At 45.8% G+C, this 20,641-nt stretch overlaps 1 protein-coding gene across 1 annotated transcript in view; it reads left to right on the plus strand.

Moving 5' to 3' along the window:
• Ascc1 (activating signal cointegrator 1 complex subunit 1) overlaps window positions 1–16,166 on the plus strand; it is an 84,337-nt gene extending 68,171 nt beyond the window's left edge. The window contains exons 10-11 of the mRNA XM_051153097.1: window positions 14,338–14,495; window positions 15,783–16,166. Coding sequence (XP_051009054.1) covers window positions 14,338–14,454 — 117 coding nt within the window. The 3' untranslated portion in view covers window positions 14,455–14,495; window positions 15,783–16,166. The remainder of the gene's footprint in view (window positions 1–14,337; window positions 14,496–15,782) is intronic.
• The last annotated feature ends 4,475 nt before the right edge of the window (window positions 16,167–20,641 follow it).

Raw genomic sequence — 20,641 nt, forward strand, 5'->3', positions numbered from 1 at the left:
GGCTGAATATTATTAGTTGTGTGGTTTTAAGTGCAATGTGGGAAAAAAAAAAAACAGTATCAGAATGTAAATCTGGACCCAGAGATAATGAAGGGATGCATCCTCTCTGAAGCATGCCTTGTGTACTGGCTGGTTTTGTGTGTCACCTTGACACAAGCTAGAGTCGTCACAAAAGCAGGAGTCTCAGTGAGACGCCTCCACGAGATCCAGCTGTCGGGCATTTTCTCAATTAGTGATCAGTGGAGGAGGGCCCAGCCCACTGCGGGTCTTGTCATCCCTGAGCTGGTTGGTGGTCCTGGGTTCTATAAGGAGGCAGACTGAGCAAGTCATGAAGAAGCAAATGAGACCTCAGCTCCTGCCTCCAGGTTCCTGCCCTGCTTCAGTTTCTGTCCTGATTTCCCCCAATGATGAGCTGTGATCTGGAAGTGTAAGCCGAATAAACCTTTTCCTCCCCAACTTGCTTTTTGGTCATGGTGTTTTGTTGCAGCCATAGAAACCCTGACTAAAACCCTGCAAGCCTAAGAGCACACCCACCACATGCACATGTACGCGCATGACTCCTGATTGAAGGAAAGCATGGTGGGTAGGTACCCTGGTGGCACTGGTATCTGATTATTATCTAAATGTTAAGAGAATTTGGCACAAAATAAACAAGTATAGTCAGTAGTACTGTGAAGCTGTGATAGATTTAACAAGGACAAAATTTCAGCCATGAAATCATTTTAGAATCAAGGCTGAGCATTATTGTCAAAAATTAAAAGCTAGGGAGAACGCTGTCTAGTTAGAAATCCAGCAGAATTCCAATTACTCTGTTTTTTAGATTGTCGTGGCTTTCAACTCCCAAGGCATGCTTGGGCATGATAATACTTCCTTCCACAAAGCCTTTTGCTTGCTTGATATCTAGCCATGCCTTCACGGAGAGAAGGCGGCTGTCTGGTCTGGACTGTGGAGACGTAAGTGCATGTCACCATGTGTGTAGCACTGGTGGTGCTACTGAAGGCATGTTGTGGCTAATGAGGTGAAACTAACGTAGTTGATAGCACATGGTGGTCTGCCTTCTAGCTTGCAAGGAGCTGTTCCTAGCCCAGCTATTATTTGGACAGCTATCGTTTGTGCATATGTCGATGCTCTGTTGCCTGGCATCTAATTTGCTTTTTTAACTTTTGGACACCATCCCCATGTTGGAGAAGTTGGAATGGAGATGGGCTTCTTTCCCCCACTCCTTATTTTTATTTATTTGTTTGTTTTTTGTTTTTATTTATTTTTTTAATTTTAATTTTTTGATTTTTCAAGACAGGGTTTCTCTGTGTAGCCTTGGCTGTCCTGGACTTGCTTTGTTGACCAGGCTGGCCTCAAACTCACAGAGATCCACCTGCCTCTGCCTCCCGAGTGCTGGGATTAAAGGAGTGTGTGCCACCACGCCCCTCAGCTCTTTGCCCTACTCTTAATCTCCTTTTTCTCCTTTGTTACTTTGACACAGCCAACAGCCAGAGCTTGGGTGCCCAACCCCTCTAAAGCCACATGCTGAGAGTCACTTAGGCCACCATCTCCTGGGAGATGCTGCTGCCAATCTGCGCTCCTTTCTGTGAACCTTCCCTTTCCGGTCGAGTACCGTTATGAGTGCTGCCTGCGGGGAGGTGACCAGACAGGAAATAGAAAACGAGAGTGGTAACGAAGTTTAATGAGCTCTTGCTCTTCCAGGGGAGCTATCTGCAGAAACATCGCTGGGTCAGCCCTGAGAGAGCAGTCACCCCTGGAGGTTGGCATTACAGGCTTAGGGCTAGAGAAGTCTTTCAGCCAGCAGCCACCAGGCAGTTTACTGTGGTAAAGCGATGCCTCGAGGCAGGATTTTCTGGGGGAAGAAACTTGGCAACAGATTGAGCTACCATCAGGGCCATCTCAGATGCCAGCTCTCCAGGGGCGCCATGTGCAGCCTGCTCAGAGGTCAAGTGCAAGCTTTCCAGCCCTGTCTCCACCGCCTCCTGTCTCCACAGCCTCCCCGCCACCCCCCACTCCCTGTTTTTTCTCTTGCGACTTTTCAGAAATGGAAAAGCTCTGCATGGAGGGGAAGTCCCTTAGCATTTTGCATATTGAGGTGCTCAGCAGAACCGCCTGGCATCCTGTTTGTATGTATTGGTTTTAATTCACTCTCTAATAGGTCATTTGGCCCTAACAGCAATCTTAAACTTGATAATACTTGCATCAGCAGTGAGGTGCAGGCCAGCCGTCCAAAAGCGCAGCCCTGAGTGATTACTTGCAGAGGATTTTATAGCCTCCGTTCCCTGGCTCTGTTTGCTACCTCCCTATGCTAGGCCAGGCTATAAACAGACCTCTCCCACACTCCAGCAGAGACCTGCAGGTGGTTGGGAGCAGAAAGACAGTGAAGTCCCTTTTCTCGCAAAGAAAGCCATCCTCGTGAGAAGAGATGGGGGCTCCAGCTCTGGCCGGTGTGATGAAGCACTTTGGTATTGTTTGAGTGGATAGACAAGATGCAGGTAGATACATGTGGTGCACTGACAAGGTGAGGAGTCTTAGCTGTCCCCTGCTGTGCAGCACAGCCTTTTGCACTTTGCTTATGGGCACTGCTGCTGATAGGACTTGCTTCTCCCACGCACTGTCCTTGGCCTTGCTCCTTGGCTCTGAGGTGCCCAGGCTTTCTGTGAGAACACCATGTCCTCTTTTTATTGGCTGTTATTAGCTATTGTTACTGACTCTCACATCATGATCACTGCAGTCTGAGGTTTCAGATTAAAAGTAGCCTGCCTGCCCAGAGATAGCGCTGATTTTGAAGATGACTCAAAGATGGCAAATCCTTGCAACAGCAATGCCTTTTATTCTGAGGTGGTGTTGCTGTTCCAGTCTTTAGAAGTATTGCAGCTCCATGTGACCAGATTGTGGCTGTAAAGATTCCTAGTAAACTTCCTCTTTTCCTCCTCTCAAAGAAATTGGGTTTTATTTTTTTGTTTATTTCTGGAATGATCTTCCAGAGATTGTTGCCAGGGACTAACAGTAATAAAGTGTACAGTAGTTTGGCTCTGCAGTGTCCCCCAGATTCTTATATATTAAAGCTGTATCCTCTAGCTGTGTGTGCTGCTATTGGGATGAAATAGAACCTTTAGGAGGAGGGGCCTACTTAGAGGACTTAGTGCATTGGGCTGCACCCTTAGAGAGGATTAGGGGCTCCTGTACCTTCTTGGCTCGCTCTCACTTCCTGGATGCCACAAAATAAAATTTTCTCTGCTACACAATCAGATGAGTTCCACTGTGCTGCCACAGGCTCAGGGCATAGAGGTCACACAGCCATGGACTGACCGCTCTGAAACCATGAGCCAGACAAGCTTCTCAGCCTCTTAAGTTGGTTTGTGTCTGTCGCAGCAGTGGAGAACAGAGCAGCAGCACTGGGGATTTTAACTTCCCATTTTTTCCTATTGTAAATACAGGGTGTTTTTATAAACTGTCGTTGAAAGGTGGGAACATGTGGCAGAGAGTAGCTCCACGGTCACCGTGGGAAAGCATCAAAGCCTTAGTGACCTAAGAACCTCTTAGATCCTTCTCAGCTTGCTTTTATATCTTAATGAACGATGGATCGCTGGGTGTGGTGGCGCATGCCTTGGATCCCAGCAGAGGCAGAGGCAGGCAGATCGCTGTGAGTTCAAGGCCAGGCTGGTCCACAAAGTGAGTCTAGGACAGCCAAGGCTACACAGAGAAACCTTGTCTTGAAAAACCAAAAACAAACAAATGAACAAACAATGGCTTTTCAGGCCTACATCACCGTGCTGGGCTTATGCAGTGCTGGGGATTGAGCCATGCTAGGTGGGCACTCTGCCAGTTGAGCTCCATCCCCATCCTTACTGCCTGACATTTTGCTCCTGTATCTGTAAGCCTTTTTTTGTGAAGAATGCTTCAGAAATGTACCACTTTTAAAGGTGATTTTTTTTTTTCATTAGACCCTCCCAAGGGTTGTGACTATAGCTTTTTATGCCATATGATTCCCACTCTTGGCCTGTGCATGCTAGCTTTCTTCTTGTCATGTCATGAGAATGCTGGCCATAAACAGCTTACCAGGAGGAAGATGCAGAGCATTTGGTCCATGGCTATTTGGGTCTGTTTGCTTGGACAGGACCCAGAGTGAAGCAAGGGGCCAGGGACCATGAGTAATTGTCAGAGACACACTTCTAGTAACCTGCCCCAAATTCTTGATGTTTCAAGGACCCACCCCCCAAATGGCACCATCAACTCAGGACTAAGTATTGCGGGGGCATTTCATAGTTGAAAAGACTATGTAACAGCCCTGAAACATGTGAACACTTGGCTGTGAGCATATGCATATGTCCAAGAGTGGAATTTCCTCCCAAGTTGGGCATCTTGGCTACAGATTAGTTATTCTGCTCAAGAGCATGTACACTGTCTCATGGTCACAGCCTTCTCTTGGCCACTATACTAGGCCCAGTACTAGGAGCTCTTAAAGTCATCTCCATGTTAGTGGTCCTAGCCTGTCTCTGTTTCTTATCTTTTAAGTGAGAATAATTATGTTTAGCTCTGGTTCTCATCACCACCATTTTTTGAAGGGTTAATGAGCTGGGATTTGTAAGATACTTTCAGATCCCTAGATGAAAGATGTTATTTAACCACAGCAAAGCTTTGTAGTGGGAGTGCCTTCCCAAGGAGCTCAAAGTGCTTGTCTTGCCAGCTTCAGTTACTCTGTTACCTGCCCTCCTGAGTCGGGAGGTAGGTGGGTAAGCTCTGTGATTAAGTATCAGATAGTACCATTACTGTTACTTTTATCTGTAAACAGGGTAATTGTGTAAAAGTAGAAGTTGGTGAAACAGTATGAAAAACAAACACAGGGGAAACTTCAAAGTAGCATGCATTTAGTATTCTTTAGCACACCCCCTTCCCTGTGGGCCTCAGAAGTCTAATCACATGTGTGTAAACAAGAGAAAGCAGGCTTCCCTAGGGAGAGAGACCAGCACAGTTCTACCCGCCCACGTCAGTCCAACCACTGAGGCCCATCGGTGGTTGTACCAAATACATTAGAAAGCTTAGTTTAATTTAGGGGATCAAGAGCAGCTCGTAGATTGTAAGGGACTACATGATACGTGTTGCCTCCTTCCTTCCTTCCTTCCTTCCTTCCTTCCTTCCTTCTTTCCTTCCTTCCTCCATCCTTCCTCCCTCCTTCCTTCCCTCCCTCCCTCCTTTTCTTCCTTGGTGCTAAGGATTCAACCCAGAGCCTTACATGTGCCAGGTAAACTGCTTAAGCACTAAATTACAACCTCAATCCTATCACACTTTAAATTTCCATTGTGAACTTTAGAACTGAATGTTCTCTTATTGCAGTCAGATTCACTAAGCCCATCCAGCATGAGAAGCGCTCTTCTGTGCTTTTGTTTTGTTTTGTGCCAAGACAGGGTTTCTCTGTGTAGCCCTGGCTGTCGCTGTCCTGGACTGGCTTTATAGACCAGGCTGGCCTTGAACTTGCAGAGATTCCCCCTGCCTCTGCCTCCTGAGAAAAGATGTATGCCACCATTGTCTAGTGAAGCACATTTTCTTAAAAGAGCAATCTTTGGGCCAGCCAGTAAAAGCATTTGCCACACAAGCCTGATGGCCCAAGCTCAGTCCCTGAAACCCACAAAAAGAGAGAACTGACTTCTGCAAGTTATCTTCTGACCCACGCATGGCTCTGGCACACGCATGCCCCCACCTCAGCACACACCCACATGCAATACTAATAGATAAGTCAAACCTTTTTATTTGTGTGTTTGTGTTTGTGTGGGTGTGGGTGTGTGAGCGTATGTGTGCGTGTGTTTGTTGTGTGCAAGTGTGTTGTGTTTGTGTGCACGTGTTATGAGTGTGTTTGTGCGAGTGAATGTGTTTGTTGTGTGTGCATGTTGTGAGTGTGTTTGTGTGTGTGCATATTGTGAGTGTGTTTGTGTGTGTGTTTGTATGTGCGCATATGTGTGCACGTGTGTGTCTGTGTGTGTAGGTCTAAGACAGCCCTTTGGGAGCTGATTCTCTCCTACCCTTTTTCTAGGTCCTGGGATTGAACTGAGGTGGTTAGACTTTGAGCATCAAGTGGTGCTACCACCTGCTACTCACTCAGCCAGCTCACTTTCCCATAAATAAATGTTGTTTTCAAAGGAAGGCTCTTTGAGGACTATGAACACAGCTTTGTCTCAGACTGAAGAAGGGGCAGGAAGCCTGGCAGGCTTGTTGTTGTCTGCAGAGGACTGGCTTTCCTTTAGGTTTGTACCTTGAGGTCACAGATGTGAGTGGCTCCGAGATCTCCCGTCTCTTTTCTGCAGGCTCTTCCCATTTGGAGTTCTTTCTGGTGCTTGATGGTTTTGTACACCAGACGGGGCGGAGGGAATTGAAGGTGCGAGGTGAATGCCAGGAAAAATGAGCGCAGTTAGCCCTTCAATCTTGCCATTTGTTCTTTCAGGGTTACCCCTGCGTGACTAGAAATCGATAGCTCCCTCTGTGTTCTCCTGAGGAAACAAACGTGTGCAAACTAAAAATGGTGGCTCCACAGACCATGTGAGCATGGGGCAGCAGGATGCTTGGGATTGTTTTCTGACAGGGCTCTGTGTGGCCCAGGCTCATTTCATCCCGGCAGTCTCCTACAGCTCCCTCTCCAGTTCGGGGATCACAAATGTGCGTGCATGCAAGTGTGCATGTGTGTGCACACACGTGTGTGTCCTGATTCTGGGTAGGGGATTCAGTTTTAACTTGTAATACTGGGGAGGCAGTGACAGGGAGATCCCTGGGGCATCTGGCCAGCCAGTCTAGCCTAATCTGCAAGCCATGAGTAAGACTGTGTCTCAGAAAACAAAAATTAAAAAACTGGTAACTGAGGAACAGTAGCTGATGTTGTCTTCTGGCCTCCATACACACCTGCACCCAACACACACACACACACACACACATTAAAGAATTTTTCTTTTTCTCTTTCTTTCTTTTTTCTTTCTTTCTTCCTTCCTTCCTTTCTCTCTCTCTTTCCCCCCCAGTTTTTAGACAGGGTCTCACTATGTAGCTTTGTCTGGCCTGAAGCTCCCTGTGTAGCCCAGGCTGGCTTCAAACTCACAGACACTCGCTTGCCTCTGCCTCCCAAGTGCTGTGATTAAAGGCGTATGCCATGTTACCTGCGAGAATGTAGTTTTCTACTGATTCTTGGAGTACACAGTACAGGGTAGCAGAGTGTACATCACAGTTGTCAGATGTCTCGTTGACTTAGGTGTTAGTGCTTACTCTTAGACTATCCAAGTGTGTCTTATTATTGGCCAGGGGACACAGCACTGGCAGTTTTAAATCCCACTGCAGTCCTTACCACAATCAGTAGTTGTGTGTAGCTGTTCTTTATAGTGGGTTTTAAAAACAGTGGTTCCCACAGCCTCAGAGCTGTGTGGGGCGACAGGAAGGTGATGTGGCAAGAGAATTGAAGAATCCCTGGGTGTTGGTATAAAGCAGGAGGAGAAAAAAAACTCAACATGACGGAAATTCTTTGACTAGATTTTTTTTTTTAATTTAAACTTTTTTTTTTAATTTAAAAGTTATTTTTTTAAAACAACAGAATACTTTCTTTTCCTGCTCTTCACCAGCCACCTTAAGTTCAAAAGAGCAGCCGAGTATTTCTGCTGCTTTTGAACTTTGTAGTTTAAACTTTTTCTTGTTTCTCCTTTTTAATCTAGGTACCTAATTCAATGTAGCAACTTAGTTGATTTATACTTATTTTCACCCAAAATTTAATTTAAAAAATTTCAACTGAGCTCTAGGTACCTGACCCATAAACCAGATTCAGGGAAAGAAATCAGTGCCAGCCATGCACTAGCGGTTTACAGCTTGGCTAGACGTCTCTTAAGGGAAGCTGTCCACAGTGAGGGATCACATGGCTCAAATTCTAGAGTCAGGCTTCCTGAGGGGAAAAGATAGATTTCTTTCCTCTCACTAGGTCCTGGTACCACACTGGAAGCCTCTTTTCCCCTGGGTCCTGCATTCGCCAGTGAGCAGGAACGGGGAGAATTGGGGGATCCACTTACAAGTCCACCTCCCACCCACCAGGGACCGGAGATCACAGACTGGAAGGAGTGGGATATGCTAATAAAGGGAGGGGTATTCATATCTTTCTTGGGAACACCCCAGGATCTCCCAAGATTTGGGCACAACCTCTTCTACTCCCCCCCCCCCCGCCCTGTTGTCATGGTGTCTGTCAACTGTCTCAGTCCTATGGAATGTGTCATTCAGCATGCAGGTGACATCAGAGTGTTCGAGGTGCTTACCCTGGCAGCCATCATGAGGTCCATCCCATTGGCCAGCCCACCGAAGGGCAGCCTCTGGACTGGACTTCTGTCTTCTGGGATACACAAGCTTCGGAAGAACATTAAATGGGGGTCACACAAGCAATGCAAGACTCGGGGCAGGGTGATAGTTCAAGGCTCAGGCCCCACCAACAAAATGCAGACTAATAATGGGAAAGCACACATATACATTTAAGTCATTTACAATGTAGAAACCTCTAGAATAAAGTATACTTATCTGTTTTTTTAAGCTTGATAAAGAGTAGAAGGTCATAGATAGATATAATTGGAGGATAAAAGAATATGATGGGATGGAAATGAACTGGAAGGACTTAATAGAGTGCAAAGAGAATTTTCCCCTTCATCTCTCAAGAGTTTAATCTTTAAAGGTAATAGTAGCTGGGTTACTAGGGAAACAGAGCACAGATCTATTATGTGCACACATCATGGGAGTCACAGAAAATATGAAACTCAAAGAGAAGCTTGTAGACCCAGGGAGCTGAATACCAACAGCCGCTGGCACAACGTTCTTCATGGCCAGGAGGAGAGGAGGGAAGGAGAAGGCCAGACTGGGTGCAGTCAAGCGCAGATGAAGTCCTCCAGGTGCCCAGTCCCCTAGCTGCCACTGGAACATGAAAAGGTCTGTGTGAGCATAGTGAGGCCTTGTAGTCTCTTCTGGTGATACGGTGTGATTGTGTCCTTACATGGATCCATGGGACTTGGACCTGACTGAGGGTAGTGAGGGAATGAAAAAAAGACAGATAATGGCGCAGGACTTCAGCCCCAACACTTTGGAGGCAGGCGCAAGTGGATCTCTGTGAATTCAAAGCCAGCCTGGTCTACATAGAAAGCTCAGGACAGCCAGGCCTACACAGAGAAAGTGTCTCAAAAAAAAACAACAACAACAACAACAACAAAAAACAAAAACAAAAAGAAAAGAAAAAAAAAAAACCAGAAATGTGGACACACAAACAGAAAATTGGGGTTTGGTGGTTTGTACTCTTAGAATCTCAGCATGTTGATTGTGTAGAGTTGAGCATGGCGGTGGGTTAATGCATACAGGGAACATGGTGGTGGGGTTCTAGAATACAGCTAAACAAGGAGGAAGGGTTTGTGGTATACAGCTGGATTACAGTGGCAGGTTCAGCTACTCTCAGTAGGAAGGCCTCTCTAGGGGAACACTCTTCAGGCTATAAATAGCCAGGGATGTGACAGTTGGGGGAGAAAGCTATAGAGGACATTGTCTGTGCTCACTGCCAACACTTGCAAGTGGTCCCCAGGAACACTGCCATCCTTCTGAGCTGAGGCTGTGGATGGCGTCCTTGACATGGCCATGCTTATATCAACATAGTCACTCAGGACTTCCCTCCCTCAGAGCTTCCTCTGCTCCTTACAGTCATGGTCACAGGTGTGTCATATCTTCACAAAGAGTGCTTTTTGTCTTGGATTTGGGAAGTGAGTCTCTTTAGGGAGTATCTTAGGATTCACTTCAGGGGACTAGGGACACAGGAAGAAGAGAAATCATCCTGCCCCTGTCTTCTCTTAGATGCTGTAGTGCCACTTGTGGGGTAGCCTGTCCTGAACCCCATCATCTTGCTGTGTGCCTTTGGTCAAGTTACCATAGCCTTTCCAGCCTCACACTGAGAGTCAGATGGGGTCAGTGGAGCTTCTGTTCCCAGGGTTGTGAGGAAGCATCGGCCAGTCATGGTGCTGCTCAATTAACGTTTGCTCTTACAATCTTTATTGGTTTATTATTGTCACCGTTAATGCAGTTTATGGTTCACCTTCATCATTTAGCATATAATTGTATTGGTGTCAGGACACTGTTTTAAAAATCTCTTGTTACCATAAACGTGAGTTCATAAAAATTTTAATTGACATGTGAACACCATCATAAAGCCAAAAGAAAAAAGTGACGTCTTTTTATAAACAAATTACAAAGGCATACTTGTAATTCATAACAAAGGGTTCATTTCCCTAATATTGTGAAGACAATATAATAAAAATATGGGCTGGGCATGGTGGCACATGCCTTTAATCTCAGCACTCAGGAGGCAGAGGCAGGCGGATCACCATGAGTTCGAGGCCATCCTGGTCTACACAGCAAGTCTAGGACAGCCAAGGCTAAACAGAGAAACCCTGTCTCCCGGGGAGAGGGGGGTGGGGAGAATGACTGTGAAGCTCTTAATGGTAGCATGCTTCACGGGTTTAACAGTGCTCCAGAGCTCATGACAAATGCATGGTCATAGCCTGTCGGGGAAATCATAGGCTGGAGAAGGGCCTGAGACATTGTAGCTGGAGATTTAACTATAGTTACCGACAGCCATGTAGAATGTGTCTTTGCAGGGGTACTTGCAGTATGTGTCTGTGTAGGGATACGTGCAGTGTGCAGGTGCCTGAGGAGGCCAGACAAAAATGGCTCCCTCTCAGGAATGCTGTGACACCCTCCTGTGCCTGCTCACCCTGGTTCCTGTCCACACCTAGAGTGTGTTCTCTGTCTCTCACTCCTACTGCTCCCCATTGCTCCAGCCTTTCTGTGGCTGCTGTTTCAGTGAGATGGCCTTCTGCACCCAGGCTAATCTCTCCAGGATACACTTCCAGTAGCCTGTTCAGAGCCCCTCAGAGGTTTCCTCTGGCTGACGTGAGATCTTACTTGTAAACCTGACCTCAGGGGCCGCTGTAATCTGTTTCTCCCCACTTAGGTCTTTCTCACTGTCACGTTCAGGACCACTCCCAACATCTGTTTGCCTGTCCCTGCTTACCACGCTCATTCTTGCCCCTGAATACCATACCCTGTTTTGTACATGCCCCAAGGTCCAGCTTGGTTCTGGTCTCCTCAGGGTGGCTCTGCTGGCACCCATCCCTCAGTGCCCAGTGTCTCCTCAGGTCCTGCTGCATCCCAGAAACCTAGAGAAGTTTGTGTTGCTGTCCCAAAATATCTGTCAATTGTCACCGTAAGTAAGCTTGGAAAGGTTTGTGTTGGCTGCTGTTGCAGAAGGCTGCAGTCACCATATTGGTCCAGGCATGGTTGTACTCATAGATGTCGGAATGCGAGGTTGAGCGTCGTCTTCCCATCACAGACCAGAAAGCAGAGTGGCCAGAACTACGAGCCAGGCTGCAACCTTCAGGAATGGCGCCTCGAGCTAGGGAATGCCATTCAAAACACGATTTGGGGGTTGTGTGTTTTAGGTTCAGAGATAACAGTGCCTGTGCTCTCACCACACACTTAACATTTGCTGTAGAGTTTTTTTGTCTGCTTGTTTTTGTTTTGTATTGTTGAGACAGGATCTCACCTAGCTGAGGCTAGCCTCAATTTTCAGTGCTCCAGCCTTGGCCTCCTGAGTGCTGGGATTGCAGGTGTTCACCTCCATCCTGGCTCCAGAGAAGCATTTTCGCTGAGGTAGAGAAAGCACATCTACATGCACAGAGCCAGTTAGAAGTGAGATACGCTTCCCACTCCCAGCTTAATTAGAGGAAATACAGTTTTTGGTAAGTCCTCTTCATGGGTTTCTTGATGCTAACTTATAAATTAATTTTAGCCTACACATGGACATGCCATGTTTTTCTCCCTTCGCACACTTGTAGACTCAGGGAGAGAATCTACAGCATAAGTTTTTATTGTCATTTTGCCCATCAAATACTTACTGGTCCCCTGTAGATGACTAGATACTGGTACAGAATATAGTGGGATTCAGTTCCTTTTTCCGCAAGGTTTAAATTCTGATGAGTCACTAGAAATAATTGATGGCACTAGCAGCAAGGCTTCACACTAAAAATATAACAGTGACTAAGGAATAAAATAACTGAGAAATCATTGCAAGATCATCTGCCCCAAAGTTTTCTAAGCATTCAGAGAGAACAGGGACACAGAGATGGGAAAGGCTGTAAAAAAAAAAAAAAGAAGGTTAGCCTGAGCTAGAGACTTCTATGTCCAGAATCTACTTGATGGGCTGGAATCAAAAGGCACAAGAGAAGGCAGGAACTTAGGAAGGCAAAATAAATGCAAGATGTAGAGAATTAGAGAGGTTTTAGAAGCATCATAAGAAACTCCTGATTCTCAGTAACCATTTACAATTTACAAGGCATTTTTGCTTGTCTGTCTTACTGGATCTCTGCTCATTGGGATCTCTTATCCCATATGGGTTGTTGCCGTGAGTGGTGTTAATGCACCCATTGTCTGCACAGCCTGCACTGGCCTTGTAGGGTGTAAGAATTTGTTTCTTCTCCTCCTCATATTCTTGAGTACCTCATTGTCATCACATCTAGCTAATTTAGTTATTACCATGTGCGCTGGTTCCATTCATCAACCTGAATGTAGTGAGGATTCTCCTGGGCAAATTGTGTCTCTGGGGTCTGTAGGAGGAAAAGCCCAGTCCTTCTAGGTGGAAGGTGGGTCACTTGCAGCTCCTGCTGTGGTACCTCCTTTACTTGGGACTGTGGACACGGAGACAAGGTAGAGGACTCAAGGGCCACCAATCCTTCCAGGGTAACTTGTAGGGCATGCACCCCCTGTTTGTTTATCCCTCCTCTTGCCTCTTGGTTATTATGTATTTTCTGTACCTAGAGGGCTTCAGTTTGCAAAGCTGTAAATCTGTCAGTCTTGTTTGCGTGGTTTTCACTTCAGAGTAATGTTCAGCAAAAGGATTAGCAGATAACTATTTCAGCCTGAATTTTTTTTTTTTTTTTTTTTTTTTTTTTTTTTACAAGAAGACTGAGTATGCACAGGCTGCCTGAGCCTGGCTGCCTGAGCCTGGAAGCAGAGTTAATTGTGTAAGTCAGAGCAGGAGAGAGCTGTTCTTTCAACCAGAGAGTGCAGCTCACGGCCTCCACATAGATCCATTGGGGTCAAATTGATGTCATGTTGAAGAATCAATATTTACTGGACTTTGTAAAGTTAGCTTTTAATGAACCTCAGACATCTTTCTAGGCCACTAATTGCAGGAAGAAGAAAGGTGGTTGTGCCTGGAGTTCATGGGTATGGGGCCTAGTTTAAAAGTAAGCGAAGAGACAGTTCCAGTGTGTTCCACTGGGAGGTCCCACTCACCATTGTTGGGTACTTATATTGAAAGACTGCTTGGAGGTGAAACACATGTAGAAACACTGAGCTCTACCCCAGGACCAAAAGAGAGAGAAAAAGGAAGGATTTCTTGGGTTCTCTCTGACTGTAAACAGAGCCGTTCTTGCTTCCTAGCAGAAGGTTAGATGTTCCTTCATTCCAGTTCCTCACAGGTCTGACCTTGTTTAGCTTCTGAGATTAGATTGGATATGTTCAGGGTGGCATGGTCATAGGTTACTCTTTGCCAGCCGTCCCTCAGTCTCCCTGGATGAATTCCAGTGTCATTTCAGACTCTGCCTTCTGAATGTATCTTCACAAGGTCAGGTCCTTCCCTCCCACTGATACTCTTCACTGCATTCAGAATGGAAGAGTAAACTGCGGAATAGTTCCTAGAGGATGCTGCCCGAGTCCCCGTCTGACTGAAGGGCTTCCATAAACAGTCAGTGTTCCTCTGGTGTTGTTGCACACTTGTGTACCCAGTGTCCCTTACTAGGTTGTCCCCATCGCGTGCGGCACTGAGCTTCATCCCCTGCTTACGCTGTCAGTACTCCTAGGAAGAGCTGTTGACATGGTGGAGGAATGTGTCCTGTGCACTTGTATGTTGCCCTAAGAAAGTCTGATACTAAGAGGTCTTCCTTCGTCAGTACCTGGAAGCTGAAGGCATTTTGCCAAGCCCCATTAGTCTGATGCAGCCCCAGGGTGTTTATGGCACACTCTTGTCATGTCTGCTCGGCACATGCATCTTGGCTAGGACTCTGCAGCTCTCCTGTCTAGTGCGTTTTCTGGGGAGACTTTAGGATTAATGAGAAGAACCGGCTGTCCCTTCTCACTCCACCCCCATCCCTCCTCTCGAGGATCATTATTCAGAATAAACAGCGAGAAGAGAACCGTGGGGCGGGGGAGGTTAGGATTGTTGTCATGTGGTGTTTAAAGGCAGATGGGACAGCAAACGTTGTCATCCCCAGCTCTCTTTGATCTCTTCCTTTGCAGAAGTTTGAGAACTTTTACTTTGGTTCTCTGAAGCTCAATTCCATTCACATCTCCCAGAGGTTCTCAGTGGACAGCTTCGGAAACTACGCCTCCTGCGGACAGGTTGACTTCTCCTGAAGTCAGTATGGAAAGCACTAGAAATGGAATGTCTTCCTAAGGTGATGAAGAAGAGGGCTTCATTCCAGTCACTGGGGTGCTGTGGGGATTTGGCTGATGTGCTGGTTAGCTTCTTGTCAACTTGCTACAAGCTATAGTTATCTGGGAAGAGGGAACCTCAATGGCGAAGATGCCTCTATGAGACTGGCCTGTAGGCAAACCTGTGCAGCATTATTTTGGTTAATGATTGATGTCGGAGGGCCCAGCCCACTGTAAGTGGTGTCATCCCAGGGCAGGTGGTCCTAGGATGTGTAAGAAAACAGGGCGAGCAAGCTATGAGGAATGAGCCAACAAGCCAAGCCTTTCCTACCCAAGTTGATTTTGGTCATGCCCTTCATCTAACAATAGGAAGCAAATGTAGAACAGATGCTGATTGTCCTAAGGGTCCCCCTGAATCTCCAACTCCACGTTCCCTTTCATGCTCATCCACAGTCCAGTGTCCAGGAGAGCTTGAGCCCATCACTGTTGGCTTGCTCTGTTTTGCATGTTAGGAAGAAACACAATGCAATTCATTGTCCTAACCACCTTAGCTATAAGTTGGTTTTAGTAAGCACACGCGTAACATTGCGCTGCTGTTACCACGATGCATTTATGTACACAACTTTTCATTTCCTAAAACTTGTAACTTTGCCTCATCCTTCACTTCCCACAGCCCCTGGCAACCCTTTATAACTTTCTGTCCATGATTGTGATAGCTGAATACCTCATGGTAGATAGCATAGTGTTTGTCCTGGCATAATGCCCTCAAAATTCACTGTGCCATGTCATTTGACAGTCCTGCCTTTTTAAGGATGAGTAGTATTCCATTCTGTGTATACCACATTTTAATGTATAACGGTGCATGGTGGCCCATGCCTATAATCCCAGCACTTAGAAAGTAGAAGCAAGAGGATCAGAAGTTCAAAGCCATCCTTAGCTACATAGAGAGTTTAAGGCCAGCCTGGAATACATGGGGCCACGCCCTCCCCTCAAAAATCGAAGGAACCTCAAGGGACTGGAGACCTGGGTCAATGGTTAAGAGCACTGGCTGTTCTTCCAGAATACATGGGCTTGATTTCCACCACCCACATGGAGGCTCACAACCATTTATAACTCCAGTTCTAGGGGATTTGACACTCTCATCTGGCCTCTACAAACACAGGCATGTAAATAGTGCCCAGACATATATGCAGGCAAAACACCCAAAGCACATAAAATAAAAATACATATTAAAACAAACAAGCAACAAAATTGTTGAGTGCTGTTCTGCCACATCCCACATTGATTGCTCTTTCCTGTGTCTTTTTCAGGAGAGCAGCAGACCGTGACTGCGGTCATCAGGAGTCTGGAAACATGGTGGCCACAGGCCCTCCGGCCTCCAGCTGACGGGCGGAGGAGGGAGCCCCAGCCCACTCTCCTCCCCCTCGGTCTTCACTCCTCCTTTTCATCCTCTTTCTTTCTTGTTCCTCACTCCTTTCTGTGACGTCTGCTCCTGAGCTCAGTGTTAAGGTCTGTGCTGTAGACATTCGCTTCTCTGTGAGGCAGCACAGGCTATTTACAAATAAAGGCGTCCCCAGCTCACTGTGCTGTCTTTAATATTGTCAGGCAGTTGTGCACCATTGTCACTGTGTTGGGGCTACAGGGCTTCAGTACTTACTGACTTAACTGTTCTGTTTACCAAGGACTCGCTCACTTACCAGTGCATCTGGGTCCGTTTTACATCTCACCTCAGGTTGTTTCAAAGGACGTGGCTCCACTTTGACCCCACTTGCCTCCCCAGAGCTTCTCTCCCCAGCTATCGGGTAGCTTTGCCTGTTGGGGTGAAGATGACTTTTCTGAGTGTTGGAGATTAATGACTTGTAGGGTTCTAAAGAGTTTTGTTTGGAAAATTGCAGTGTGATAAGTCAGAACTAGGAGTTCTGCTATCAAACCTCAGGGTTTCTGCCCCCTACTCACGCAAGCAGATACCAGATCATTAGGCCGGTAGTGGATTGTTAGTTGGTCTCTCAGGCACAGAGGGGAGATTTCCAGGGGTGACATGAGGGGTGGCAGTGCAGTGATTAATGGGATATTCGAATGTATGTGATGACGTTTGTGTTTTGTAGTACTTTGCACTTTGGTGGATATTAGTAGAATTAGGATTGTTTTTAAATTTTTATCCTTTTGTTTTAATTTTTTTGTTTGTTTGTTTGGTTGGTTGGTTTTGGTTTTTCGAGACAGGGTTTCTCTTGTAGTCCTGGCTGTCCTGGACTCACTTTGTAGGCCAGGCTGGCCTTGACCTCACAGTTGTCGCCTGCCTCTGCCTCCCAAGTGCTGGGATTAAAGGAGTGTACCACCATGCCTGGCTGCTTTTGTCTTTTGATACAGTGTCTCTATATAGACTGGCTGGCCTAGATTTATCTCTGTAGACCAGGCTGGCCTTGAATTTACAGAGCTCTGCCTGCCTCTGCCTCCCAGGTGCTGGGATTAAAGGCGTGCCCACCATACCTGGCCAAATTTGAGATTTTTTTTTTTCCTTTCAAACAGTAGTAGGTAATATTAACAAAATACACCCACCTGTCATGTATTTGCACATTGGCTCAGCCCTCACAGCAATCCACTGGGCTTGGTAACATAATTATTATCTTTATTTTTCAAATTGATGAGTAACAAGATTAAGAAACCTAGAGCCAGAGAGATGGTTCCGTGGTTAAGAATGCTTGCTGCTCTTCCAGAGGACCTGAGTTTGGTTTCTAGCACACACAGTCACATAACTCAAAGTTGCTTGTAAATCCAGCTCCAGGAGATAAGATGCCCTCTTCTGGCCTCTGTGAGCGCCTGCACACATATCACACACACATTTTGGAAACTATGTAGAGCTTTTTTCTTTCTTTCTTTCTTTCTTTCTTTCTTTTCTTTTTTTTTTTTTTTAAGGTTTAAAATTTTTGCTTGAGTTCTTTGGCCTCAAAATATAGTTCTTCTAGGAGGTCTTGACTAATTTTATAAAAGTACTAAGGTATTGGTGGCCTTTTTACTCTCCAAGAGGCCACTGATACAATGACGTCACTCTGGTAGTTAAGTGCAATGGGTACTTGTGTGTTTTTGTGTTTCCTAGGGTGCAATAAGGTGTGCCATTGTGTGTTTTGGAGGTTAACTAACCCATTTTTGTCCTCAGTCCTTCAGGCTATTACTAGATTTCTTTTGCACCTGCTTTGAGAATTGTGCCCTGCCCAGACCCCAGTACCTCCATGTTGCTGTTTTTAGAGACAGGGCCTTGAAACAGGCCATTAGGGTGGACCCAAGTCCCACTGGTCTGGAGTCCTTAAGAGGAAATTGGAACTTCCTCATGAAGAAACAAGACCTGCACTCACTCAGAGGAAGGACCTGAGAAGACCCCGTGAGAACATGGTAATCTACAAGCCAAGGAGAATGGTCCCGGCCAAGACCAACCCCGAACCCTTTGATCTGGAACTTCTAGCCTCAGGAACTGTGAAAATAAACTGGCTTATAGAGGCCTTTGGTCTGTGGCACTTTGTTATGGCAGCACTCTCAGATGGCTGCTGGGTGGAGAAGCTCCCGGGGCTACCTGTCTTCCTTTGAACCAGACATTAAAGGAATTTGTAAAAATGGAAAACAATGCCACTTTCCCCCGAATTGTGAGGGATTTCTATTTCTCATATAATACATTACTGTTTTGTTAATATGAAATGGAGAGGATATTTTTAAAGAAGTTTTTAAGTTTCTAGTTTTATTTTCAAGTACACTAAATGCCAATGTATGTCTGCTTCATACAAACAGATGCCCTTGCGGTCCTCAGTAATACTTTGGTGTAGCGGCTCTTGAGACCAGAAGGTTGAAAGTAAGATGCTGCACTGCCTTCCAAGTGGGGTCCTGGATGAGACTGCTGTAGTTGGAAACTCCTCCCCCAAGGCCATGTGTTTGAAAGCTTAGTCACTATGGGCAGCATTATTAGGGAGTGGAACTCTGGGAAGTGGGTCCTTGTGGAAGGAAGGTAGGACATTTGGGGGAGGCATCCTTAAAGAAGATAGTGGGACTCCAGGCTCTGCTTCTCTTTGCTTGCCAGCCACTATGAGATGAGCAGGCCCACAGTGGCCCCTCTTGCTGCAATGCACTGTGCTGCCACTGAGGCAGAGCAGCAGGGACCCTCCCAAAGCATAGGACACAGTAAAGAGTTGAGAGGTTGTCTCAGGTGTTTTGTCACAGTAACACAAAGCTAACTGACACAGGGATCAGCTGGGGAGTGTTTGCAGCACTGGGAATCACGTGTTACATAAGCTCTCTGCCTCCAGCCTCCATCCCCAGCAGAGTCTAAACCAGTGAGCTCTTCTCATTCAGTAGTAGCTCATTTTACTTTCCGTAGATAGTGATCTACATTATTTTTTGTCTGTGTGGTAATTCTTTGTAGATACTTGTTTTGTTTGAGGTGGGCTCTTGCTGTGTTCCCCATGCAGGCCCTAACATGCCTGTGTTGATATGGCCCTCCTGTTTCAGCCTCCCAAATTCCAGAACTACGGATTAACACAACACTGTGACAAGTTGTTGATACCGTTTTAAATTTAACAACTTGATTATTGGTTAACAGTATATTAGTCAGGGTTCTCTAGAGGAAAAGAACCTATAGAACATATACATATATTTATATTGAACATATATGAGATTTATTGGAATGGCTTACAGACTTACAGCAGTCCTACAATGGGTTTCTACCAATGGAAAGGCCAAGAATCCCACAGGTCAGTCTACGAGGCTGGATGTCTCAGCTGGTCTTCGGTACACACCAGATTCCCAAAGGAGTGGGCTCTAGTGTCAGTGAAGGGATGGGCTTGCCAGAGAGAGTGAGGGCAAACAGAGAGAGCAAGAGCTTCCTTCTTCCATGTCTTTTATATAGGCTGACCGCAGAGGCATAGCCCCGATTACAGTTGTATCTTCCCATCTCAAAAGATCCAGATTAAAAGTAGTCTTCCCATTTCAAATGATTTAATTAAGAAAACAAAAAACTCCCTCACAGGTGTACCAAGCCGCCACTTGGGTTTTAGTTATTCTAGCTCTAGTCAAGTTGACAACCAAGAAGAGCCATCACATACGAACGTGAACTAGTTTCTAGATATGGTTCTTATGAACAACTTTGAAGTATCTTTGCTCAACTATCTTTTTGAACTTGCAGCATCTAGAAATGAGAATGATGTTTTTCACACAGAGATCTGGCATTTTTATTACAAAATTAAGGTTCTCTATTTTGTTTTGCTAAATATTAAATGCAACAGGAAAAAAATGTAAAAGACACGCATACACACTATTTAACAAGTGTGTCCAGCAGTATCTCATATTCGGGGCCTGTGATTTGGAAAGGCAGACTTGGCAGTGATTCTCTAGAAGAAAAGCCTTTTTCTTCTTTATAAACTAGGTTATTAGTTATTTTGCACAACTCTTAGATCTATCATCTAAAAATTTGGACTCTTCCTCTTAAATAGAACCTTCAGTTCTAGCTACATGTCTCGGGCTGTGGTGCTGCAGGAGGCAGGTCCCCTTGGATGAACTGCCCATGTGTGGGAAACATTCCCACCTTCATTGCTCTGTGACTTGAAGGGCATTGGCTTAGTTTCCACTCTCCTTGTTAAGCAGCTCTGGGAGCTAGACCACTTTGTGCATGTAAGCTGTCTGCTGAGTGTTTTGGAGACGTGTAGATCGCTTTACTAAAAGACTAGGATCCAGGGGCACGTGGGTCAATCAATAGAGTGCTCACCTAGCATGGAAGAAGCCCTGGGTTCGATTCCCCAGTGGAGAAAGGACGATCAGAAGTTAAAAAGATCATCCTCAAGCTACATACCAAGTTAGAAGCCAGCCTGGCCTACGGGAGGTCTTATCTGAAATAAAAAAGACTGGGACTAAGAAGAAAGGGGAAGATGACAAGATTTGGGATAAGATTTGGTCAATTTTCACAGCATGGATTGTAACCTCTTTCCAACCCAAGGAACAAACTGTTTTTTGGTTTTTTTTTTTTTTTTTTTATGCCTGGGATAATTTTGCTAGTTTGACTGCCATTGTATGGTATGTATAGCATTAGCGTTACAGCCTAGATGGAACCTGGAATCCTCTCAGGTCCCTCCAGTCCATATGAGGAGCTGAGCTTCACTGTGAAGCACCACTGTACCTCCTGGGAGGGCTCCCC

This window comes from Acomys russatus, chromosome 11 (genome assembly GCF_903995435.1).
Source record: "Acomys russatus chromosome 11, mAcoRus1.1, whole genome shotgun sequence".
Taxonomy (NCBI): Eukaryota; Metazoa; Chordata; class Mammalia; order Rodentia; family Muridae; genus Acomys; species Acomys russatus.